Genomic DNA, 27601 nt, shown 5'->3' on the forward strand with positions numbered 1-27601 from the left:
ACCTTGCACATGCTGGACAGACTGTGCGAGCAGCAGCAGGCCATAGTGGAGTTTCAGCTGCAGCACGCACGGGTCAGTCGCACTACAGAACAGCACCACTTCACCACCAATGACTGGGCCTCCATGCGAGACCTGTGTGCCCTGTTGCGCTGTTTCGAGTACTCCACCAACATGGCCAGTGGCGATGACACCGTTATCAGCGTTACAATACCACTTCTATGTCTCCTTGAGAAAACACTTAGGGCGATGATGGAACAGGAGGTGGCCCAGGAGGAGGAGGAGGAGGATGAGGAAGAGGGGTCATTTTTAGCACTTTCAGGCCAGTCTCTTCGAAGTGACTCAGAGGGAGGTTTTTTGCAACAGCAGAGGCCAGGTACAAATGTGGCCAGCCAGGGCCCACTACTGGAGGACGAGGAGGACGAGGATGAGGAGGAGGTGGAGGAGGATGAGGATGAAGCATGGTCACAGCGGGGTGGCACCCAACGCAGCTCGGGTCCATCACTGGTGCGTGGCTGGGGGGAAAGGCAGGACGATGACGATACGCCTCCCACAGAGGACAGCTTGTCCTTACCCCTGGGCAGCCTGGCACACATGAGCGACTACATGCTGCGCAACGACAGCAGAGTTGCCCACATTTTAACCTGTGCGGACTACTGGGTTGCCACCCTGCTGGATCCACGCTACAAAGACAATGTGCCCACCTTACTTCCTGCACTGGAGCGTGATAGGAAGATGCGCGAGTACAAGCGCACTACTGAGAGCATTCCCAAATGTCACAGGGGAACAAGTGGAAGCCCAAGGCCAAGGCAGAGGAGGAGCAAGAGGTCGCCAAGGCAGCTGTGTCACGGCCAGCTCCTCTGAGGGCAGGGTTAGCATGGCAGAGATGTGGAAAACTTTTGTCAACACGCCACAGCTAACTGCACCACCACCTGATACGCAACGTGTTAGCAGGAGGCAACATTTCACTAACATGGTGGAACAGTACGTGTGCACACCCCTCCACGTACTGACTGATGGTTCGGCCCCATTCAACTTCTGGGTCTCTAAATTGTCCACGTGGCCAGAGCTAGCCTTTTATGCCTTGGAGGTGCTGGCCTGCCCGGCAGCCAGCGTTTTGTCTGAACGTGTATTCAGCACGGCAGGGGGCGTCATTACAGACAAACGCAGCCGCCTGTCTACAGCCAATGTGGACAAGCTGACGTTCATAAAAATGAACCAGGCATGGATCCCACAGGACCTGTCCGTCCCTTGTCCAGATTAGACATTAACTACCTCCCCATAACCATATATTATTGGACTCCAGGGCACTTCCTCATTCAATCCTATTTTTATTTTCATTTTACCATTATATTGCGATGCTACCCAAAGTTGAATGAACCTCTCCTCTGCCTGTGTGCTAGGCCTAAATATATGCCAATGGACTGTTGCAGTGGTGGCTGACATGAAGCCTGATTCTCTGCTATGACATGCAGACTAATTCTCTGCTGACATGAAGCCAGATTGTCTGTTACGGGACCTCTCTCCTCTGCCTGGGTGCTGGGCCTAAATTTATGACAATGGACTGTTGCAGTGGTGGCTGACGTGAAGCCTGATTCTCTGCTATGACATGCAGACTGATTCTCTGCTGACATGAAGCCAGATCGTCTGTTACGGGACCTCTCTGCTCTGCCTGTGTGCTAGGCCTAAATATATGCCAATGGACTGTTGCAGTGGTGGGTGACGTGAAGCCTCATTCTCTGCTATGACATGCAGACTGATTCTCTGCTGACATGAAGCCAGATTGTCTGTTACGGGACCTCTCTGCTCTGCCTGTGTGCTAGGCCTAAATATATGCCAATGGACTGTTGCAGTGGTGGGTGACGTGAAGCCTCATTCTCTGCTATGACATGCAGACTGATTCTCTGCTGTCATGAAGCCAGATTGTCTGTTACGGGACCTCTCTGCTCTGCCTGTGTGCTAGGCCTAAATATATGCCAATGGACTGTTGCAGTGGTGGGTGACGTGAAGCCTCATTCTCTGCTATGACATGCAGACTGATTCTCTGCTGACATGAAGCCAGATTGTCTGTTACGGGACCTCTCTGCTCTGCCTGTGTGCTAGGCCTAAATATATGCCAATGGACTGTTGCAGTGGTGGGTGACGTGAAGCCTCATTCTCTGCTATGACATGCAGACTGATTCTCTGCTGTCATGAAGCCAGATTGTCTGTTACGGGACCTCTCTGCTCTGCCTGTGTGCTAGGCCTAAATATATGCCAATGGACTGTTGCAGTGGTGGGTGACGTGAAGCCTCATTCTCTGCTATGACATGCAGACTAATTCTCTGCTGACATGAAGACAGATTCTCTGTTACGGGACCTCTCTCCTCTGCCTGTGTGTGTGCTGGGCCTAAATATATGCCAATGGACTGTTGCAGTGGTGGCTGACGTGAAGCCTCATTCTCTGCTATGACATGCAGACTGATTCTCTGCTGACATGAAGCCAGATTCTCTGTTACGGGACCTCTCTCCTCTGCCTGTGTGTGTGCTGGGCCTAAATATATGCCAATGGACTGTTGCAGTGGTGGCTGACGTGAAGCCTCATTCTCTGCTATGACATGCAGACTGATTCTCTGCTGACATGAAGCCAGATTCTCTGTTACGGGACCTCTCTCCTCTGCCTGTGTGTGTGCTGGGCCTAAATATATGCCAATGGACTGTTGCAGTGGTGGCTGACGTGAAGCCTCATTCTCTGCTATGACATGCAGACTGATTCTCTGCTGACATGAAGCCAGATTCTCTGTTACGGGACCTCTCTCCTCTGCCTGTGTGTGTGCTGGGCCTAAATATATGCCAATGGACTGTTGCAGTGGTGGCTGACGTGAAGCCTCATTCTCTGCTATGACATGCAGACTGATTCTCTGCTGACATGAAGCCAGATTCTCTGTTACGGGACCTCTCTCCTCTGCCTGTGTGCTAGGCCTAAATATATGCCAATGGACTGTTGCAGTGGTGGCTGACGTGAAGCCTCATTCTCTGCTATGACATGCAGACTAATTCTCTGCTGACATGAAGACAGATTCTCTGTTACGGGACCTCTCTCCTCTGCCTGGGTGCCGGGGCCTAAATATCTGAGAATGGACTGTTCCAGTGGTGGGTGACGGGAAGCCAGATTCTCTGCTATGGAACCTCTCTCCAATTGATTTTGGTTAATTTTTATTTATTTAATTTTTATTTTAATTAATTTCCCTATCCACATTTGTTTGCAGGGGATTTACCTACATGTTGCTGCCTTTTGCAGCCCTCTAGCCCTTTCCTGGGCTGTTTTACAGCCGTTTTAGTGCCGAAAAGTTCGGGTCCCCATTGACTTCAATGGGGTTCGGGTTCGGGACGAAGTTCGGATCGGGTTCGGATCCCGAACCCGAACATTTCCGGGATGTTCGGCCGAACTTCTCGAACCCGAACATCCAGGTGTTCGCTCAACTCTACTTGCAATGGTTATTATGATTTTTTTAGGTTTTTCCCATGCAAATAAAGCTTGAAGCTTAAACACTAGGTAGGGGTTGGAAAGCCCAAAACAAACGTAGCTTTTGTGGATTTTTTTTAAAATCAGAAGTAGTGTGAATAGGAAGTTTTATTATGCTTCATTTTGCTTCCAAAATGCACTGGAGACAGAGAGTCACTGGGCAGTGCACTCTAATCTCTGCATAGAGTGGCTTCACAGCCCCTTCTCTCTGCTCTGACTGCATCTAACCAGTAGACCATTACAGCTGATGGCTAGAGCAGAGAGAAGGGGCTGTGAAGTAGCTCTATTCAGAGAGAATGGCTTATTAAGACATTTTGAGTCTGTGATTGGAGATGCCATTGACACTAATGTTCAAACCCCCAAAGGGGGCAAAATGAAATAGTTTAACAATATAGCAAAGAACCCATATATTTTTTTAACCACCCTCTTTTTTCACTTTGCAAATAAGACAAAAAAATGAAACATAATTGGCATTGCTGTGCTGTGTTCAAAAAATCCTGAAATATTAAAATATAAACATAATTATTTTGTCAGTAAAAGCCGTAAAGGAAAAAGATATAGTTGTTTTTTTTCCTTCTAAAAAATCTGAAGAAATAGTGATCAAACAGTCATACATATCCTAAAATAGTATCAATAAAACATATAGATTGACTGCAAAAATGAGCCTTAATAGAACCCATAAAGCAATGGCAGGATTGTGTGGTTTTTTTTTATTCCACCCGAGCCCTTACACAGCTCTGCGTATGGAAATATAAAAAAGTTGGTGTCAGAAAGTAGTGATGCACCTTTTTTTCAAGTGAACGCAGCAAAAAGAAAACCCATAAAACAATGGAAGGATAATGTTATTTTCTAATTCCACCCAATTTAGAGTTTTTTCAGCTTCCCTATAAAACATATGGAATAGTGTTGATCGAGCACCAAAGTGCTCAGGTGCTTGAGTAGAACACTTTGGGATGCTTGGGTGCGCTACAGAGCACCCAAGCACAATGGGAGAACCCGAGCATTAAACCAGGCACCCGCTGCTGTGAAGAGGGGAGGGTGCCGGATATCACTGATGTCTATGCAGAAGATAGCTGTACAGTGGGGAAATCCCCTAGTGTGAGTCAGCGCTTAGAAGTCCCTGCTCTGACTCCCTATATAGCTATGTCCATATATTGAGTCAGTGCTTGGGGACACCCAGTGTATTTAAATCTAATTTAGCCTCTATTTCTGAAAAGTGTCTGCCAGGATTTGAACTGACAGCCTTAACCACTCAGCTATAAAGCTGAATGATAAACTGTGTCAGAAAATCCTCATAGTAGTTTGTCATGTAGTAGGTATTCCTATACAGCAGAAGTATCATTTTACATTTAACTGCAGGTTATCATGCAGCGCTATAGCGTAGTGGTTAAGGTTCTTGGCGCTAATGTAGAAGTTTTTGAGTTCAAATCCCAGCAGAAACATTTCAGAAATGGAGATTTAATTTAAGCATATATATATATATACAGTACAGACCAAAAGTTTGGACACACCTTCTCATTCAAAGAGTTTTCTTTATTTTCATGACTATGAAAGTTGTAGATTCACACTGAAGGCATCAAAACTATGAATTAATACACGTGGAATTATATACATAACAAAAAAGTGTGAAACAACTGAAAATATGTCATATTCTAGGTTCTTCAAAGTAGCCACCTTTTGCTTTGATTACTGCTTTGCACACTCTTGGCATTCTCTTGATGAGCTTCAAGAGGTAGTCACCTGAAATGGTTTTCACTTCACAGGTGTGCCCTGTCAGGTTTAATAAGTGGGATTTCTTGCCTTATAAATGGGGTTGGGACCATCAATTGCGTTGTGGAGAAGTCAGGTGGATACACCGCTGATAGTCCTACTGAATAGACTGTTAGAATTTGTATTATGCCAAGAAAAAAGCAGCTAAGTAAAGAAAAACGAGTGGCCATCATCACTTTAAGAAATGAAGTCAGTCCCCAAGTGCAGTCACAGAAACCATCAAGCGCTACAAAGATACTGGCTCACATGCGGACCGCCCCAGGAAAGGAAGACCAAGAGTCACCTCTGCTGCGGATGATAAGTTCATCCGAGTCACCAGCCTCAGAAATTGCAGGTTAACAGCAGCTCAGATTAGAGACCAGGTCAATGCCACACAGAGTTCTAGCAGCAGACACATTTCTAGAACAACTGTTAAGAGGAGACTGTGTGAATCAGGCCTTCATGGTGGAATATCTGCTAGGAAACCACTGCTATGGACAGGCAACAAGCAGAAGAGACTTGTTTGGGCTAAAGAACACAATGATATTAGACCAGTGGAAATCTGTGCTTTGGTCTGATGAGTCCAAATTTGAGATCTTTGGTTCCAACCACCGTGTCTTTGTGCGACGCAGAAAAGATGAACGGACGGACTCTACATGCCTGGTTCCCACAGTGAAGTATGGAGGAGGGGGTTTGATGGTGTGGGGGTGCTTTGCTGGTGACACTGTTGGGCATTTATTCAAAATTGAAGGCATACTGAACCAGAATGGCTACCACAGCATCTTGCAGCGGCATGCTATTCCATCAGGTTTGCGTTTAGTTGGACCATCATTTATTTTTCAACAGGACAATGACCCCAAACACACCTCCAGGCTGTGTAAGGGCTATTTGACCATGAAGGAGAGTGATGGGGTGCTGCGCGAGATGACCTGGCCTCCACAGTCACCGGACCTGAACCCAATCGAGATGGTTTGGGGGAGTTGGACCGCAGAGTGAAGGCAAAAGGGCCAACAAGTGCTAAGCATCTCTGGGAACTCCTTCAAGACTGTTGGAAGACCATTTCAGGTGACTACCTCTTGAAGCTCATCAAGAGAATGCCAGAAGTGTGCAAAGCAGTAATCAAAGCAAAAGGTGGCTACTTTGAAGAACCTCGAATATGACATATTTTCAGTTGTTTCACACTTATTTTGTTATGTATATAATTCCACATGTGTTAATTCATAGTTTTGATGCCTTCAGTGTGAATCTACAATTTTCATAGTCATGAAAATAAAGAAAACTCTTTGAATGAGAAGGTGTGTCCAAACTTTTGGTCTGTACTGTATATATTAGAGGTGGGACGAATCCAATATTTTTCGAATCCGAATCCAAAAAGGTTGTCGAATATATTGAATCTTTCGAATATGGAATCCACGAATCCTGTACATAAGAACTGTGTGAACGGTGTAAGAAACAAAGTGATCCAAACACTTATGGGGGGATATCTGTGAATGGCACTTCTATGGGGGATCTGTGGATGACAGTGCTATGGAGGGATCTGTGGATGGCACTGTTATGGGGGGGATCTGTGGATGGCATTGTTATGGAGATCTGTGGATGGCACTGGTATGGGGGATCTGTGGATGGCACTGTTATGGGGGATCTGTGGATGGCACTGTTATGGGGATCTGTGGATGGCACTGTTATGGGGATCTGTGGATGGAACTGTTATGGGGATCTTTGGATGTCACTGTTATGGGGAATCTCTGGATGTCACTGTTATGGGGGATCTCTGGATGGCACTGCTATGATGATCTCTGGATGGCACTGTGATGGGGAGATCTGTGGATGACACATATATAGCATCTTATGCTATGTGCCATCCACAGATCCCCCCCCCCCCATAACAGTGTCCCTGCAGTGTGAATGACCCCCAATACAAGGACTGGGGGCTGGCATCTGGATTAGGAATGACAGCGGGGACCGATGCAGTCCCTGTATTCTAATGCACCAGCCCCGCTCACTGTAGTATAATCTTATCTAACCTGCATTGTTAAGATAAAATAATCATGTGTAATCCATCTGTATTACTTACAACATTATGTTCCATAACAGAGAGGAGGGAGGAGGCAGGCCGGGAGGACGTGCGGGCGGCAGTGTCACTCACTACGTCTCGCGCCTGTGACGCCTGCTTCATTCATAAAGTCACACCCAGTATCCCACATGGTTAGCAATTCAAAGCAACCATTTGAATTAACACAGGTAACTGAGCTGGAAGCATAGTACATTCCAAAGTCTTACTGGGTTACTGCAATGCAACTCCAATTCAAGCAAATGGGAGCTGAGCTGCAGTAACCCAGTGCGGCCACTACATGTTCTCTATGTCAGTCATGGCATTGGTGGCTGCTGTAGACAGCTGATAATTAGGGGTACAGGGTTTTGGACCCCCGCCAATCTGATATTAATGGCCTGTCCTAAGGATAGGACATCAATATCTTCAACCTGAAAAAAAAAAACTGTTAAGCAAGTGTATAAAGGCAGCTATTTATGCTTCTGCTGGACTGCAAAAAGCAATGCATATGGTACTGAGATAATGCTAAAAGGGAGTCAAGGAGGAGTCAAGTTTGTGGATAGAACAATAACACTTTACAGAAATATATTGAGTTGAATGTCTAGAGGGATCCATAAGATTTATTTTCTTTATTTAGTACTATGGATAGTGAAGGAGTGACACTTGAGAAATACAATAGAAGAGCGACATCAAATCTTGGTGCAATAATTCATTTTCTGTGTAGTGATGATTCTTTTTTAGTTCTATCATTGGAAAATTGGAACTTTTTTCTATGCATGCTTTGATTCTTCAATATAATGCAAATCATGGGGCATAACTACCAGGTTACCAGACCTAGCAGCTGCTATGGGACCTAACAACTTAGAGGTCCCATTTCTTCTCAGACATAAGGTGCAGTCAGTAATGACTATGGAAGGGAATGTGTAAAGCTGAATGCAGCACTGTGCATTATACATTTCTGTGGCATTACTTTTTGCATTATTCCTGTACTATAATATTACACAAGCATGTGACATCCTTCTAGTTTTTCCCTTTGATTTGAGATTATAGGTACATGTTGATCTTGTTTTGTTTTGCTTATAGTATCTCTTCTATATCATGTGTATTAATCTTTTTATGTTCGCATAATTATTGTACTGGAATGTCACTGAGTAAATGGTCCCTGTACTGTGACATCACTGTGGGCATTATACCACTATTGTGCCATCACTGTGCACATGATCTTACTATTGTGACATCATGGTGAGGATTATACCCATATTGTGTTATCATTGTGAACGTTATCCCCATACTGTGACATCATTTAGTGCATTATATCCCTACAGTAACACCACAGTGAGCATCACTGTATACAGTCGTGGCCACAATCTTTGTTTCAGTTGTTTCTGTGATGTAGTGAAATATAATTAAACGCACTTCATATGTTTCAAAGTCTTTTATCGACAATTACATGACACTTATGCAAAGAGTCAGTATTTGCAGTGTTGGCCCTTCTTTTTCAGGACCTCTGCAATTCGACTGTGCATGCTCTCAAGTCAACTTCTGGGCCAATTCCTGACTGATAGCAACCCATTCTTTTTACAATCACTTCTTGGAGTTTGTCAGAATTAGTGGGTTTTTGTTTGTCCACCCGCCTCTTGAGGATTGACCACAAGTTCTCAATGGGATTAAGATCTGGGGAGTTTCCAGGCCATGGACCCAAAATGTCAACGTTTTGGTCCCCGAGCCACTTAGTTATCACTTTTGCCTTATGGCCCATCGTGCTGGAAAATGCATTGTTCTTCACCAAACTGTTGTTGGATTGTTGGAAGAAGTTGCTGTTGGAGGGTGTTTTGGTACCATTCTTTATTCATGGCTGTGTTTTTGGGCAAAATTGTGAGTGAGCCCACTCCCTTGAATGAGAAGCAACCCCACACATAAATGGTCTCAGGATGCTTTACTGTTGGCATGACACAGGACTGATGGTAGCGCTCACCTTTTCTTCTCCGGACAAGCCTTTTTCCTCATGCCCCAAACAATCGGAAAGAGGCTTCATCGGAGAATATGACTTTGCCCCAGTCCTCGGCAGTCCATTCACCATATTTTCTGCAGAAGAGCAATCTGTCCCTGATGCTTTTTTTGGAGAGAAGTGGCTTCTTTGCTGCCCTTCTTGACACCAGGCCATCTTCCAAAAGTCTCACTGTGCATGCAGATGCATTCACACCTGCCTGCTGCCATTCCTGAGAAAGCTCTGCACTGGTGGCACTCCGATCCCGCAGCTGAATCCTCTTTAGGAGACGATCCTGGCGCTTGCTGGACTTTCTTGGACGCCCTGAAGCCTTCTTAACAAGAATTGAACCTCTTTCCTTGAACTTCTTGATGATCCTATAAATTGTTGATTGAGGTGCAATCTTAGTAGCCACAATATCCTTGCCTGTGAAGCCATTTTTATGCAACGCAATGATGGCTGCACGCGTTTATTTGCAGGTCACAATGGTTAACAATGGAAGAACAATGATTTCAAGCATTACCCCCCTTTAACAGGTCAAGTCTGCCATTTTTAACCCAATCAGCCTGACATAATGATCTCCAGCCTTGTGCTCGTCAACATTCTCACCTGAGTTAACAAGACGATTACTGAAATGATCTCAGCAGGTCCTTTAATGGCAGCAATGAAATGCAGTGGAAAGGTTTTTTGGGATTAAGTTAATTTTCATGGCAAAGAAGGACTATGCAATTCATCTGATCACTCTTCATAACATTCTGGAGTATATGCAAATTGCTATTATAAAAACTTAAGCAGCAACTTTTCCAATTTCCAATATTTATGCAATTCTCAAAACTTTTGGCCACGACTGTACATTATCCCAGTAATGTGACACTACTGTGGGCATTATCACCTTATTGTGACATCACTGTGAGCATTGTATTCTTTATCTAAAAATACTGTATGCATTAGGGAGACCGAAATAAATTAAACTTTCTAGTTTCTGAACATGCTGCTAAAGGTGGTTATTGTGGAGTGGGGCCCCATTCCAAGTTTTGCTGTAGGGCCCCATGGTTACTTGTTATGACCCTGATGTAAATATATATGGAAAAATGTTTATCATCATATTTCTGACCTTGCACAGCGCTATGTGACTGAACAAATTATTACATTTAGCAATAATTGTTATATTATAATTGCAAATGAATATAACTATGGTGTGATTTGCTGTGCATTGATGATCTCTATGTGCCTACTTTTCTAGGTCTCCCTGTCATGGAAGTTAGGATCGAGATCTCTAGGCAACAAGTGGAGAAGATCTTTGGGCTGGAAGAATACTGGTGTCATTGTGTAGCATGGAGCTCATCTGGAACCTCCAAAAGCCAGAAGGCATTTATCCGAGTTGCATGTAAGTATTGTAAGCTATGGTACCCACAAACTTCAGTACATTTCATCATAGTACATAATGTACTGTACTTACTGAGTAACCTTTGTTTTATATCATACAGTTCATCCTAGTTCATCCTAGTTTATGAAATTAAAGGGGTTATCCCATGAATAATGTAACCTATGATAATTATACATAATATAGTACATAATAATCTCTAACAAAGCTAAAATAAGCCCTGTGCCTCACATGGGTCCTGAGCTCCCCCCTTCATTTCTACTGCTACATTTATTTCAAGCTTGCACGTTAGGGAAGCGTCCATTCAGGTGCTGCTCTCTCCCTATCACAGCTCTGGGGTTGTGTTCATTCTGCTGCTGCTTTATCTCAATCACAGCTCTGGGGTTGTGTTCATTCTGCTGCTGCTTTATCTCAATCACAGCTCAGGGAAGTGTCCATTCAGGTGCTGCTCTCTCCCTATCACAGCTCAGGGAAGTGTCCATTCAGGTGCTGCTCTCTCCCTATCACAGCTCAGGGGTTGTGTCCATTCTGCTGCTGCTTTCTCTCAATCACAGCTCAGGGGGTGTTTCCTTTCTCAGGGGGCATGTCCTTATTGCTGAAGCTCTCTCCCTGTAACTGTTACAGCATAAAACAGTAGATATGGCTGGTGGCATTTAAAGGGTAGAACTGAGCATGTGCAACCACCTCACCAATGTTACTGAAGCAGACAGAAAGATGAGGAAAAGAACAAACAGAAGGTGACTCTACACAGATATATTTTATTGAATAACTCAGTGGATTGCAATTACATGCAATTAAAAAAATATTCTGATTCAGGTACTGGTTTGAAAAAATATTTTTTTTTACAGTATATCTGCAATGACCCCAGGAGATGGAAGCAGAGGATGGGAGTGGTACTTGTAGCCTGAAGGGTAGTTTTTGTGCTCACAGACTGGGGTGGCAATCTCCCCTCTGGCTCTCTCTTGGGCTATGCAGTGGCTGGATGATGCACCCATTCTTCCCTCAGGGCACACTCTGATGTTAGGGCTTGTGCCTAGTGGTGGTTGGAGTGACCTTGGTGTTAAGTGTTGTTCTAAGGGCAAGGCATGAGGGTAGGTGTCATCCGTCTCCTTGTATCTTAAGATGAGCCAAGGACTTAACCCTTAGCTGGCTATGCAGTGCTACTACAGTGCTAAATCAGAACATTTGACTTAACAATACATTACAATTACCATTTTGCAGCAACTCTGCTGCATATCTCCCATTATATCCATCCAGTCGCTAGAAATGTAGCATAATCCTATATAACATAATGGGAATCTGAAAAATACACTTTCCACATTTGGAACATCTTTACTTAGCTGCAAAAGGGAATACAAATGGATATATAATTCACCACCATGAAGTTGCTAACATATGGTTTCTCATTGCCAAGGAAACAAAAACAATATTTGACTCCTTAAAGTGAACTTTAATGTTTTGTTGTTTGATTCCAATTTGCTTGCATTTGACTTAGGTATTCTATAGTTATTCAGAATAACTTGAAACCTCCAAGGCCCAAGTGCAACATGTGTACAAAAGACCCACAACTATCATAGACAATTTATAATACAGTGTGTGTTCACCCCTTCACACCTGGGTTCAGATGTTCCCTGTTTGTATATCAAGTCATTCTGTGTCAGCACAAATAGAGTTTATCGGTTGACCCTGTGTACTTTATCACTATCTGAACCCAATTTGGGCTCTATATTCTTTAGATTTACATAAAAATAACCAAACATATGACATATATCCCAAGGAAATATCTAAGATTCTCACAAGTCTATTAGGAAGTCACACCCATGTGTGGTCACCTCTCCTTGTCTCCTTCTTTCTGGAGTGCTGACCCTGTCGGACATTTATGCTACGTCTTGTGTATATGCAATTCATTGTTAGACACAGTAGAAATAGGTAACATGAATTAAGACACAATCTGGTGAAGACAAATGCCCTTTTTATGCAGGGGACTGAGCGCATGACCTGAGGGAGCAGTGGATTCAGAGCAGAGAATACTGAATAATAATTTTGACTTAAAGTTACTTATATTTCTAAGTAATTTTTTGACGGGAAATGACATAGGTGTCTCCCAAAAGATAATAAGATGATGTACAAGAGACATTATTGTGTAAAAATAAAATAAAAACATTTCTCAGCTTTTATTTACATTTGAGCAAAAAGTGTCCAGTCCAAAATTATTCATGCCCTTCTCAATAATCAATGTCGTTGAGAATCCTCATGTATTGCTCTTTTTCCACAGTGCCGTTTACTGTGATTAGGTTCCCTGGTCCATTGGCTGAAAAACACCCCCAAATCATTAGGTTCCCACTACCATGTTTTTTTATTTTATTATTTAAATATCTCTTTATTTCCATCATCTTAAATTTCAACATCAATAAAAAAAAGTTACATTTTTAATCTATCAAAAACATACTAGTTTTTTCTATACATAGAAAAATATCTTCAATCCCGATTTACCCACCCACCTACCACCCTTATGGGGAGGGAGAGGGGGACGTGTAATAAACAACAGGGAAAAAAAAAAATCTTCAATCTATCCAGCCCTAAAGTAACCACTTCTTCCATATTTCATCAACACTTTTTACTTTTCTACTATGGCCCTCCATCGCTCGTTCTTCTTTAATCAGGTTATCCACTGCTTTTCTCCACTGTTGAACTGTTGGAGGGTCCGCCCCTACCCATTTCTTAAGTATTAGGAGTCTAGCTTGAAATAGCACTTTACTCAAGACCATTCGTGTATCTCTATTTAGGCTCAAATGTTCGGTTGCCCCCAAAATACAAGTCACAGGATCTTCTGATATTTGAACCTTCAAAATTAGGTATACAGTATCTGTTATTTCTGTCCAGTATCTGAACAGTCTTGGACATCTCCAGAAACAATATATTAAATCAGCATTCTCTCCCCCACATTTTGTACAATTATCCGAAACTCTAACACCCATTCTTTTCAATATCCGTGGGGATCGATGCAGCCTATGAACTACAAAAAATTGTGAGATCTTATGTGAGCCCCTATTAGAGACTACAGAATAGTTTTTAAAAGCATCGTTCCATTTTTCTTCCGTAAAAAATTGGAGTTCATTTTCCCTTTTTTTTCTGGCAAGTATTGTAACCCGTTTCTTTTTTCCCTCCATCAATATCCTATATCTTTTTGTTGTTGTTCCTCCTCTTTCACCCGCGTTGGTAAATTTGTGCAATAGATCAGATCTTTCCATCTTATATTTATCCTCTTGCGTAACTGTCCGCAATGCATTCCTAAGGCTACTTTCACACTAGCATTCAGAGCGGATCCGTTCTGAACGGATCCGCTCATATAATGCAGACAGTGGCTCCATTCAGAACGGATCCATCTGCATTATATTGTATAACATTTTCTAAGTGTGAAAGTAGCCTGAACGGATCCGTCCAGACTTTTACATTGAAAGTCAATGGTGGACGGATCCGTTTGAAGATTGAGCCATAGTTTGTCATCTTCAAACGGATCCGTCCCCATTGACTTACATTGTAAGTCTGGACGGATCCGCACGCCTCCGCACGGCCAGGCGGACACCGGAACGCTGCAAGCAGCGTTCAGGTGTCCGCCTGCTGAGCGGAGCGGAGGCTGAACGCCGCCAGACTGATGCATTCTGAGCGGATCCGCGTCCACTCAGAATGCATTAGGGCTGGACGGAAGCGTTCGGTCCGCTTGTGAGCCCCTTCAAACGGAGCTCACAAGCGGACAGCCGAACGCTAGTGTGAAAGTAGCCTAAGCTGGAAATATTTATATATATATCCTTTTGCGGTATACCGAACTCTCTAACCATTGTATTGAAGTCTTTCAGTTTACCCTGTTCAAATATCTTGTTTAAGTATTTCATCCCATTTTTTCATCCCATAGGTGCATAGTGCAAAAACCCTTTAATCTCTAATTTTTATTTTTATTTCCACCCATATGTATTCCAGTAAGTTTAAGACTCTATTTCTGATATTATTTCTCCCCTGTGTACCTGATTCCAACACCTCTAAGTAATTCCATTCTTCTTTCCACCCCAATCTATTTACTACCTGCCTACCCACTAAACTATCTAAACTACCTTTTATATGGCCATATTGTGTAATTATATAATAAAAAAAACAGTTCGGAACCGCTAATCCACCTTCTCTCACTGGGAGCTGGAGTATCTCTCTCTTTATTCTGGGAATAGTACCTTTCCAAAGAAAATCTCCCATTAAGCTATCGAATAATCTATGACAGTGGGGATGGTGTTCTTTGAGTTGAAGGCTTCTCCTTTTTTACGCCAAATGAAGGAAACATCATTGTGACCAAACAATTCAAATTTTATTTCATCTGACCATAACACAGAAGACCAGAAGTCTTCTTCTTTGTCCAGATCAAGCAAGCTTTTGTGTGCCTTATTACTTGCTTGTTGAATAAAGGTAACTTTAAGTCAAAATTTGCCTGGGGTATGAATAATTATGGGCAGCACTGTAACACAATAATGTTTTTAACCTTAAAATTGCTTAAAATAGAATTAGTAACTACCTATATTTTCCCAAGTATCAGAACTAGCCATACATTGTCCCCACAATAGTGGGTTATGGGACTCCACAGAATGACATGGGACATGGGTTTTGCAACACTGTGTTAGTGGAATTGCAGTAGCATGGTGGTGTCACGACTATTACATATATGTGTGCATACCATATTTTCAGGTGCAGGGTTTATGATCAGACATATTCCTGCAGTTCTATCTTCTTTCTATAAACCGAATGGATTGAAGAGTTGACTTAATATATGGAGTAGTTCAATATCCAACAAAAGCAGCATTAAGTCAATTGTCTTTATACTGTTACATGGAAGCGGCTGATTCTTCTTTCAGAACCATTGTTCATATTGACTCCCGTCCTGAATATTTCACCTCTGTTCATGCACGTATCACTTCAAATGCCCTTTGATCTTGCACTTTGGTTGATATTGTGGCCTAGAGGTTTTGAAGGAGTGATCTCAATCACTGGCTCTCAACCTTGTCTTCAGGCAGGTTATCCTCATAAGGCTCAAAGGATCAATACATTTCGCTTTTCTTTTTTCAACAATGCTCTGAAAAATTCAACAGTCTGAAGACAGTTTTGAGAATCCCTGGAAAATAGTAATGCTTCCCGTGCAGAATATTTTACTGGGCAGGAGTAAAATGAAGTCACCAAACAAGACCAAATGCAAATGCTTTGCTTAGGGATATATCCAGCAAAGTTAACGGACTGCATGCTAAATAAAGAGATCCCAAAACACCGTCAGGCCAGAAGCCTTTCTAAGAGTGAGTGAACAATCCAGGAAATATAAGTAGATGTGATGCTTCAATGAAGTTTAACAACCATATCACTGAAGAAGAGGAACTGGTGGAGATGATGCTTTTAAAGCCACCCTAGGTCTTTATCAGGACATAGCAAGCATACTGGCAGAGATTTATGTAACTATCCAATTAAAAGCTTTAAGTGAAAATTATCTTACTATTATGGCATCAATTATCAAAACGCTTTAATCCAAATTAATGGGCACTAATGTCATTAACTGCTAAAAAAAAATACATTAAAAATGTATTAGGGGATACAGAAACAGGAAATAAAATTAAGGAAAAACTATCTGTGTGGGAATGTAAATTTAATACACTAACTTGCTCACTTGTGCCTTGCATTGTGTTAGAAATAAATGTAGACATTATAATCTTTATCAGAAGCTTCTCACCAAAGGGCATTTATCTACAATGTGTGTAAAGGGGTTGTCCAGGGAATATATAAGAAGCAAAAAGATGTAAAAAAAAAAAACGTCAACTGATTTCTGCTCCGCTGATGCCATTCTAACAGGACATGCTTGCTCAGCCAGTCAGTTGATATATTCTGAGTAAGCTGAGTGTGGCATTTCCTGTTATTTCCAGTGGGTCAAGATGAAATCAGGAAGTGTTGGAACAGCTGTGTCAGGGGATCGGTGAGGTATGTAATGTTTTTTTTTTTGCGTGTGCCCCCTACCCCCTGGACAACCTCTTTAACATGAATAATAAAAAGTACTGGGCAGCAGAGAATGGCCAGTTCGCAGTGTTGGCCCGCGAACACTTGCGAGCTGCCATCTTAACTCACAAGCCCTTACCTGTGCCTGTGCCGCTTGCCAGTCTGAAACAAATGCGGTCAGCGGGAGCAGGCAGTTCCGAGAACAGCCCGATGAAGGTCCCCGGTGGAAGTTCTTGGAACTGCCTGCTCCAGGTGACCGCATTTGTTTCAGACCGGCTCGCGGCACAGGCACAGGTAAGGGCTTACCTGTGCCTCGCCGCACTTGTGAGTTAAGATGGCAGCTCGCATGTGTTCACGGGTGAATGCTGCGAACTGGCCATCACTGCTGGGCAGTGCATTTGTTGCTTTCTCAGCAGTAGTACAATTTTGACCATAAAACAAGTAGACCATGTAAACATTGGGGCTGAGTTATGTTTTAATTGTTGTCCTATAATTGAAGAGATACTGATTTTGGTACCTCTATGCCATAAATTCAATGTTTAAGTAGCAATGTTAATTTATTTATATGTGCATGTGAATATATGAAACTTTGTAATATATTGTATTAGGGACAGTGGCATACATAGAGAAGTAAGGGCTCCATAGCAAGGATCCAACCAGACCCCCAACACAGGACTGAAGGGTTTCTGCCTATACACCTTTCAATTACCTTTGGGCCCTTTTTTCCACTGCTTCACTTACTAAAAGTTGTTCCTTTAGAGGGTAGAGTCCTGACCAAGTTTTCACCCCCAGTAGAAGAAGGGATGATAAAATGTATCCAAGTGAATAAAAAGTTTACTGAACAGTGATAAAAGACATATGCAGACGAACCACATAATAATAATCATTATAGTAATGGTCTTTATTTATATAGCAGCCACATATTCCTCAGCACTTCACAATCAAAAAGTTCAAGTACACACAGTCATAAATAACATAGCGACAAGCAAGTTAACAATTAAAACAAGTGGAATACGATAAGGGAGTAAGTATAAAGCTGCATGAATCAGTCACCAACCGATATCTGTAGTGCTTCTGAGTGCATGGGGTGTGGATATTTGATGATGGATCAGGTTCAGAAGAATGATAATGTGTGGAAGGGGGAGGGGATGGGTGAATGAAGAAGGGTTTAGATTAGTGGATGTGATAGGCCAACCTAAAAAGATGTGGTTTTAGGGAGCATGTAAAACTGTGGATGTTGTGAATGAACCTAATTGCTTGTGGCAGGGCATTACAGAGAACTGGTGCAGCTCTGGAGAAGTCTTGAAAATGGAAGTGAGAGGTTCAATGTATGGTTGTTGTGGAGAGCTTTGTGTGCAGGCTCAGACTGGCCCACAGGGGTACAGTTGAATCCCCCAGTGGGTCCCTGAACAAGGTGGGCGCTAGTCTCCCACCCCCTGCACAAATGACACATTTACTGTCCACTATACATATATTCAGTGTACAGCACCTCAACCAGCCTATGTTCATAAAAAAAATATGTGATAGATTATTAAAGAAACTCTCCAGTTTATTATTATTATAGACACGATCAGGTAGCTGAGATGACTTCTAGGTATAGAGGAAAGCTAGCCAGTGTCCTCTTTTCCCCAGGACCTACCTTCTCAAAGTTGCTGCAGAGATCCCCATATTCAATCATCTGGTAGCATCTTGCTGCTGTGTGAGCAGGTAATATTTGAATATATCCATATGATGGACCCCCAAAATAAATTTTAGTGGTGGGTCCTAGGCTGATTATGGATAAAACATATCAGTGGTAATGTGGAACCACTGTACCAAGTGACCAGTTTGACAGTGGGCAAACCCTAAGCACGTTGTTCTGACAAGAGCAGGGTAACATAGACAGACCACAGCCAGAACTCAGGCAGGGTAAGGTCAAACATAACAATGAACACAGATCAGACATACAGACTGGCAAGGACTGGGCAGGCAAGCAGAACAACAGACTCGGGTACACAAACTATTGCTGGGATTTATTGCTGAATAGGTCAATTGATATGTATACCAGGATTATCCCAGGAGGTAGCGGTCTTGTTGCTAACCCACAGCAAAATCCACATACATGTATAGGGGTTTAAAGGGATTCTGTCACCTTGTTTTACCCTATAGAGATGCGGACAAACACGGCTAGATCGCCGCTAGCAAGTCTGCAATATACCTGTCCTCATTTGCAAAAAGATGTCATAATCTACAAGAACCCTGTCTAAAAGAGGATCTTTGATCTGCTCCCCTCACTGGTCTGTAGGTCACTGCCTGGCATGGTAGACCAATCTCTAAAGTCTTATTTTTCTCAGCTTCGCAGACCCGTCTCCATACAACATTAAACTAAATTTAGATCTAGGATCCGAAGCTCGATTATCTCATCACTAATAGTTAATATTCCACCAGAATGTCACATCCCCTCTTGCTAAGTCACAACCCATGCCTTATAACCACTTTGCAGAAAAGTGGCAAGCAGGGCATAGAAACACAAAAATTTAATCTGCATACCACAAAAATGTGGTAAATTAATTAAAGGGATTATGTCAGCAGTTTTGAGTAGTGTGAACATGAACTTTCATTCTGCTAGATACTGCTCTCTCACTTCTACAGGACGGGACTTCACTTTAAGGGCAGTCTACTCTCTGCTTTAAAGAGAACCTTTCACCTGGATATCCTTAATCTAATTATTATCCTATCTTATAGTGCGGCCCGCACTGATGGCACTTTTTTCTCTAAAGACTCCCCCGTTTGTCCACTGTGTTCCCAGTATCTTTTGGCACCTCATATGCTAATGAGGCGACTCGGTTATACTAGTCGCAGACTTTTTCTCCTGGGTGCGGTTATCTTCTCACTGGCTGTGAGAGCATCCAATCAGAGCTTCCCGCTCTTAGCCAGGGAGAAGGAGCTCAAGTTCTCGCGAGAGTCGCAGCTCCTTCTCCCTGGCTAAGAGCGGGGCACTCTGATTGGATGTGCTCACAGCCAGGGAGAAGATAACTGCACCCAAGAGAAATACAAGTGCTAAGACATCAGTGGGGGCCGCACTATAAGGTAGGATAATAGTTAGATTAAGGATATCCAGGTGAAAGGTCCTCTTTAAGCTGCTATACAGCCCTTCCCCTTTGAGTGACAGCTGTATCTTCCAGCCAAGCCACTAGAGCAAAAAGTCAAATCAGAGGAGAGGGGCTGTGAAGCAGCTCAATTCAAAGAGCATTTCACAGTAAAGCTTTGCCCTGGGCACCTACAGGAGTAGAACAACTTAGAATAACATTTTATTTTTTCACTACTTCTAATGAGAAAAGCTCGACAAAAGGTCTTGGCTCCTATCTAGTGCGGACAGCAGTTTATCATGGTCAGAACTGCTGACAGACTCCATTTTAAGAGAAACCAGGAAATTAACTGTTAAACCAGGCAAGGCCTTGTAGGGTTTGCTCAGCTGAATGTAATAATACAATAATACCTTAACTTAGCAATCTGTGTTTCTATTCTAGCGTTAAAAAACTTAATAAAATCATATTTAAATGAGCAGTAAAGTGCACTGAGGGCAGCCAAAGCCGCTCTGTGCACCTTTGCTCCTCCTGTATCCTCTGCCAGACCCTCTCTGTCCTTCTTGATTGACAGGGCCAGGTTCCTGCATAGTCAAGGAGAGAGAGGGGCTTGAAGAAGAGGCAGGAGGTTCACAGAGTGGCTTAGGCCCACCTTTGGCGTACTTAACTGTTAATTTGCGTATGGATTAAACTACATTTTCTCCAGAATGAAGAAATGGATGACTAAGTATTATTACATTCTGAGCTGAGCTAGTCTTACAAGGCATTGTGCCTGGTTTAACAGTTGAAGATTTTTTTATAGCACTACACATGCAAAATGGCTCTCCTCTCAAACAGTTTGAGGGAGAACTTTGGGGCCTATATTTACTTATATTTTTCCTTTTATGAATGAATGTTGTACATTGCCTACTGTATGAACCAGATCCTAAGTAACGTAAAGCTCCAACCAGTTCTCATGCAGCTATGTGTGTTTTTTTAGTCCCGGGCTTTAAAAGACGAGCTAGCTAATTTGTTTTGCTGATGATTGATGACACACTTATTAACAATCTCATGGTACAAAGTTTCTGTGATGTGAAAATGCATACTGAAGTTCTGCAGAAAGTGGCATCACATTCATCAAAAGAGCATTTCTAGTGGAAAGATTTCTACTTAACCCACAGGGAACTATCCTAAGCAACGGCTGCAATAAGGACTAACATTTGAGGCACAAGTGTCTCAACCATAAAGAACAAATAAACTACACATCCAAATTCAGTACATTGAAGAAGTGACTGAATGACCCTGCATTTAACAGTTTCCTGTATGCTTCTTCTATAACCAAGTTTTTGTTTTAATCAATAATAACTTGCTATGGTTTGTCTATATTGTTTGATATGTTTTTTTCTACTGTCTCGAAGCAATTCCAGTCATTTGAGAAATATTCATTACTAGGTGATACTGCCTAACATTTGCAGCCTTATGAGATGTTGTTAAGCAGTATATCCCTAGCAACCAGGCTGTCTTGGTCTTTAGTTTAGGACTGACTACTATACACTGAATTAAAGGCAAATCACAGATACTCAAACATAAATTTTTTTTACTCTCTGTTACTGCCATATCTATCAGAATTTGACCAAATTAAAGAGAAAACTGTTCTCCAGGGTTGTCTACTTTAGACAATCTGTTTTAGAAGAGTCCCCAAACAAGCTGATCACTGGGTGTCCCCTACCAATAAGCTGCGTTCTGTTGAGGATTCCCACAGCAATTGTTCAGTTCTTTTACAGAGCTACCACAGGGAAAATAACTCATTAAAAAGCTCTGTGAGATACATGGAATTGCCAGGAATAGAGATAAGTGCATGTCCCAAAATTCATGTTGGGACCGTTTCGATCGTATCGGCCATTGAATTTGATTAGCTCTGAATCAAAACTGCCCTAATTAGGTGTACACCTGAGGTCTAATAGGACTGTACCCAACCCCTTTTAATGCCAAGGCAGCGTTAGTAATGAGAAAGTTACAGCGGCATATATGGCTATAGGTAATCAGATGCCAACTGGTGACAACAAGCAGCCTGATTAAAAATACGCTGCATCACCTTCTGACTTTGTACCCTGTCTTTATTTTATAAGCTACAGATATTGCACTAACTGCGCTAAATTGTGTATTGCAATAGGAATGTCAACATGTACTGTTATTTCATATGAAGTATATTCAAGTTTAATACCTGAATTTTTCTGTATTGAATTGATATTTTTTTTATGCTTTCATCAATAAATACCCCATTGAAACATAAAAATACACTGCACTGTTAGATATTTTTTAAACTAAAGAATGGGTTTAAACAGTATCCCTTTTTGGTGGCAGATGTCTGTTTTCTAATATGTAACATAGCAGCTACTATTTTGTGTGATTCATGTAGAATGAATCCCCCAAAAATTGAATTAGTTGGAATCCATTTGCTTATCTCAAGCCAGGACTTCTATACTAAAAGGCATTCTTTGCAGTGACATTCCCGTCTGGCAGGGGAATTCTGAATAGCATGCTTCCTTTTATTAAGAACTCCCTATTAAGATAATATTTGCCTTTCAACCACTGGCATAGCTTGCTATACATGGTGTGGTTCTCTGCCCAATATTTGTGTCATTAAGTGAAAAGGACCAGCTCTGGGGAAAGGTTCTATTAAGATCTTCTGCAGATGATACATCTCATGGCATTGCACATTAAATTACATCAGTCTGAAAATGAAATCTCATTAACTTTAGGTGTCATATTAATATGTGTTCCAGCTTTCCAGAGATCCCTGTTTGTTTGTTTTTAAGAATGCTAGAGTTGTCTTAAATGATCACTGACCTTTTAACAAAATTTTCATAAATCAATAGTACAGGCAAATATAAGAAAATGTATAAGATACATCACAGAAGATTTTTTTATCATTTGGATTTAGCATTGTTCTCTAATAGGATATATTACAAAGTGTCTTACATTCACCTGTGCTATTGATTTATGCTGATTTTTTAATGTTGAAATGTTTGATACCATTGAAATATACAAGCATAAAGTTTATCATGAAAAAGTTTGGAAAGTTGTGAGCTTGAAAAGATTGTCTGGTTTAGGTGGACTACCTTTAAATACCCTGAATGGGTTGTCTCATAAAGACATCCCCCCATCTATATGCCCTAATAGAGCACATAGATATGATAAAGGGAGTTCCTCTGGGAACCAAAGCGAAAAGCAAATATGATCTCACTTTGCTGAATTTGACACATATGACTATTTATCTGATAATATACTGTATTTGGCTAATATGATTGTAGCCAGACCTATGCAATCAGCTAATCAATGTCCCAATCTGACTATGATATGATAAAGGTATGTTGGAAGATGTCATCAGCAGTGGATTCTGAACTCTAAGGCCTAGTTCACACGTGAGTATTTGGTCAGTGATTTCCATCAGTGATTGTGAGCCAAAAACCAGGATTGGAGCCTCCACAGAGATAAGGTGTAATGGAAAGATCTGCACATGCTCTGTGTTTTTGATCTGCACCTGGTTTTGGCTCACAATCACCAATGGAAGTCACTGAAGTGTGAACTAGGCCTAAGAAGTCAGCGGTGCTTGTGACTTCTTCATGTCCTCCTTAAATTTAGGAATCAGCAGTGTTCGCAAATGTGAAACTTGTGTGATTTGTTCAGCACAAATCACTCAAAACGGTGGCCATCATTTTACAGGTTTGAAGACAGAGAAGAAAAATTCTGCCACCAAGAAGGAATAATTTCTGGACCATTTTTTATATAAAAAAAAAAAAAAAAAGTCCAACAGTGCAAGTGTTTTTAAACATTCTGGGGGGCATTTAGCAATTGCTGTTGCTGTTATCAAGTTTGTCTTTACAGTGTGTGACTGCTCCAACGTTATGAACTGATGCACCTTAATAATATCTTTGGAGTAAGTGCAATGTGATTTACACCTATATGTGTTGAAACTACACCATGGGGTTCTCTGGCGTAGCCTGTGACTTTTTTTTGTGACTTCGCACATGGTAAATAACCATAATTCAGGTCTTTTAGGCCTTAAACATAGACCACCGTGAAAAGTGGCAAGGAACACCAAATGTCACCGAAAATGACCAAATCTTGCAGAAAATGGCGCAGTTGCCATGGCTTGCATGTTTTTGAAGTCACAAAACTGACATCTGATTTGATAAATGCCCCCCTCTGTTTGTTACTTCAGGCTAGTGTCTGTTTTCCTATTGCCATATATATTGATGACCTGTCGTCAGGATAGGTTATCTATATCAGATCAGTGGGGTCCGACACCCTTGCCAATCCGCTGTTTGAAGAGGAGACGGTGCTCTGTGCAAGTGCTACTTCCTCTTCATTACACTACAAGTCGTCTCCCCTGTAGAAGTGACGCAGTGTAAATACAAGTACTCGGTCCATTCAAGTGTATGGAGCGAGTACTTGTCATTGCAAAGCACAGACAAAAATTCTGAGATGACAGACAACTGTAATGAACAGGAGGCAGCGTACACATGGAGCGCCATCTCCTCTTACAGCTGATCGGCGGGTGCGCCGAGTGTCAGACCCCACCGATCTGATATTGATGACCTATTCTGATGATAGGTCATCAATATATATGGCAGGACAACCTATTTAAAGAGTTTGAAATGGGTAGGGTACAGTCCCAGAGTATCACACATGACCTTTAAGAGCAATAGGGGCACTTTCAATTCTAGTTAAATTTATTCAGACCGAATCAATTCTGACAGCCAGTTGAACTACTGTAAATCACACCCTAAAGAAATTTGGGGAAATGTGCTCATCTCTCATATGAATCATGGTTGTGCTTCTTTAACAGTCTAAAATGTTAGGAATTTGTCTCTGGCAGATCCACTGCATTCATGTAGATAAGCATTTAACTAAGATCTGATGTTATAATTCACCACCTAGGTAGGCCATTATACTCCTTGCCTGTATTATGATAGGCAGCTGCCGGCGGTATATTATTGCAGCTTAGAATACCCAATTTGTTTGCTTCCAATAGGGATGAAAAGTACTCCTTTGATGTTATAAACGTGTGCATCTATTAGGTGTGCACTATTGTTTCCCGAGGGAGAAAATCACAGAAAATATGACACACAAACCATTGAGACTCATTATTTATCTCTGGGTTTACATTGTCTTGCTTCGTTCACATTTCAGTGAATCACAGACGTGTTCTTCACAGAAAGTAAACGGATCCATTGATTTTAATGTCTTTGTTTACACATCAGTGGTTTTCTCAGTGGAAAAATCACTGAAGCATGCACTACTTTGGTTCATGATAAGGACCAATCATGTCCTTTGAAGTCAACGGGTCCATGAAAAACTACCGACACAACACGGATGGCATCACAACTAGTAAAAGATGCTCTGGAAGTAAATTTTCAGCTGAGCGATGTCCGTGTCATATGGATAGTAGAAAATTGCAGCACACAGTTTTCTTCTTTGCTGTAAAGTTACGTTTTAATAGTACTTCATCATATGAAAATCATGATCCAGTGCAATTACAAGACGTGTAGGAAAGTCATGTACATATCTATATGGCGAACGGATGTTTCGGCCTGTCAGGTCCTTCTTCAGCAGTCTATAATCTGTGGATAGCTTCCTGTCAAGGACGGCGCTCGCTCTCCTCAGCGCCGTCGGCATCCCGTTTCTGTGTAGGAGCGAGGACGCGCACAGCGCCCTCGTCTCCTTGGTAATAGGAGGTGGGATGGATCAGCCGTGCACGTCTCCTCCGCACGGCTGGCGTCCTCAGTTCCCCCGGCAACCAGGGGAGGTCTGAGCACCAAGCTGGGCACTCGGTGCTCAGCTGTACTTCCTAGTGCGGGTCATGTGGCGCTGGCCACGTCACATGACCCCAGCTGGCCACAGGTTGCCTGTTAATTAGGTTCTTGGCGATTTTTGTTACCTGGCATACTTACCTGTTCCTGTTGTTCCCTGACGATCCTCTGCCTGCTCCTCCTGTACTGCGCTGTTCTCCTGGTATTCTGACCCAGGCTTCCACCTGACGATTCTTTGCGGACTCCTTTGGTACTTCATTACTCTCCTGGTATTTGACCCTGGCTTCTCCTGACTATTCTCTGCTTTATCCTTTGTACTGTGTTGCTCTCTTGGTATTGACCCAGTCCGTTCACTATCCGTCATTTGTCTTGTCTGTCCTCCCAGCACGTGTTCTAAGCTAGGGACTGCTGTCAAGTTGTCCCCTGTCATTAGGACTTGCGAGGCAAGTAGGCAGGGCCAGGGGTGAGGGTGGAGCGCAGTGGTCACTATCCTCCCCTGTGTGTGTGTGTACGTGACCGTTACAATTTGATTACGACTAACAAGTCCTTACTGGCACCAGCGATAACGGTGTGCGGTACTCCACATTCAACAGCGTGTCATATGGATGACACACAGAAGGCAAAAAACGTACCCACAAGCCAAACACTGATTCTTCATGGACATCTTCACAGATGAAATGTGGACTGATTTTTCCACTGATGTCAAACGGACATGGAAATGTGAATGAGGGCTAACTATTTAGCTAATTTTAGCTATTTAGCTCAATTCTGAGCGGTCCATCTTCAGATTTGTACTGAAGGTCACTCTTGAAATAATACTTTAATACCTATACTACTTCCAGCCACTATACATTATTAATGTTGGAAGTTTTTTGAGAATGTCTTTATGTCGTATTTGTTGTATTTTATTATGCCTAGAGTGCAAATAGATATTTGTCTCATTTTATTACATCTCAGTCCCGGCACAGTTTTCTTTTATTTAATGCTGTTTTTATTTATCTTTACTTACAGGTTACTTGCAACTTGATATTGTATGGGCTTATTACTTTTGTTTATCGCACTGTTTCCTTCATATTAAACCCCTCTCGCTACTAAAAAATGTCAAAAAAAGGATTACGGCATAAAATGAAAAAATGTTATGTACAGTATGTAACTTGGCAGGTTCATAGTCATTTTGGAAAATTTTAGAATGTTGCCTTTCGTGGTTAAAGAGAAAAGGCTGATTCTGACATAATCCCAGCTTTGTGTGTTTGGATAATAAAATGCCCAAATGAAACATATGCAAAATTGGCAGTCTGATTAAAGGCGATCTAGATGTAAGCCGTGTTTAACAGGATCTACAATTTTTTTATGAACAAAATGTGGTGGTGTGTATCACCTGTCAATTCAAATGCAACATATTATACACATATTATCTGTCCCAGCAGACATGATTATATCTATATACCAAAACGTAATTTGTGTAGCGCAGCATGATATTTATTACACAAAACATAAGGTATACACAATGTTGTTTGGAGCAGATTTGACTAAGGGCTCAGGCACACAGCCGTAGTTTTGTGGATCGGATGAGAACCCCTTCATCTCAATGAGGCCGCAAGAGATGTGGACAGCTTACCATATTTGTGCTGTCCATATCCGTAAGTCCATTCCACGGCGCCACAAAAAAATAAAATAAAAATAAAAAAAATTCTACTTTGCGTACAAGGATAGGATATTTCTGCAGGAGAAAAAAAATGGTGGTAAGCACTAGGCTGAGATCTGTCAACTGAAAAAAAATGGACACGGTCGGGTTCAGGAGCCCTAAGTGTGAGTATTATTTAGGGTTCTTTTCCACCACCAGGAGTGGGTCCTGAACATAAGAAAGGTGTAGAGATGCTGGGGGGGTGTATGGGGGACATTTATTAAGACCAAAGTTTTCTATGCCAGTCTCAAGTACCTCTGCCTGAGGAAGCGCCAAAGTTATGTAGAGGTGCAGGCCTACATACACTGAACAAAAATATAAATGCAACACTTTCGGTTTTTGCTCCCATTTTGCATGAGCTCTGAAACAT

General features: G+C 42.1%; 1 protein-coding gene across 1 annotated transcript in view; it reads left to right on the top strand.

Annotated features, from left to right (window-relative positions):
- The window catches only part of UNC5A (unc-5 netrin receptor A), a 554915-nt gene that overhangs the window by 394422 nt on the left and 132892 nt on the right, over window positions 1-27601 (top strand). Inside the window, 1 exon segment of the mRNA XM_044277435.1 lies at window positions 10532-10675. Within this exon segment, the coding sequence (XP_044133370.1) occupies window positions 10532-10675 (144 nt within the window).

This window comes from Bufo gargarizans, chromosome 2 (genome assembly GCF_014858855.1).
Source record: "Bufo gargarizans isolate SCDJY-AF-19 chromosome 2, ASM1485885v1, whole genome shotgun sequence".
Taxonomy (NCBI): Eukaryota; Metazoa; Chordata; class Amphibia; order Anura; family Bufonidae; genus Bufo; species Bufo gargarizans.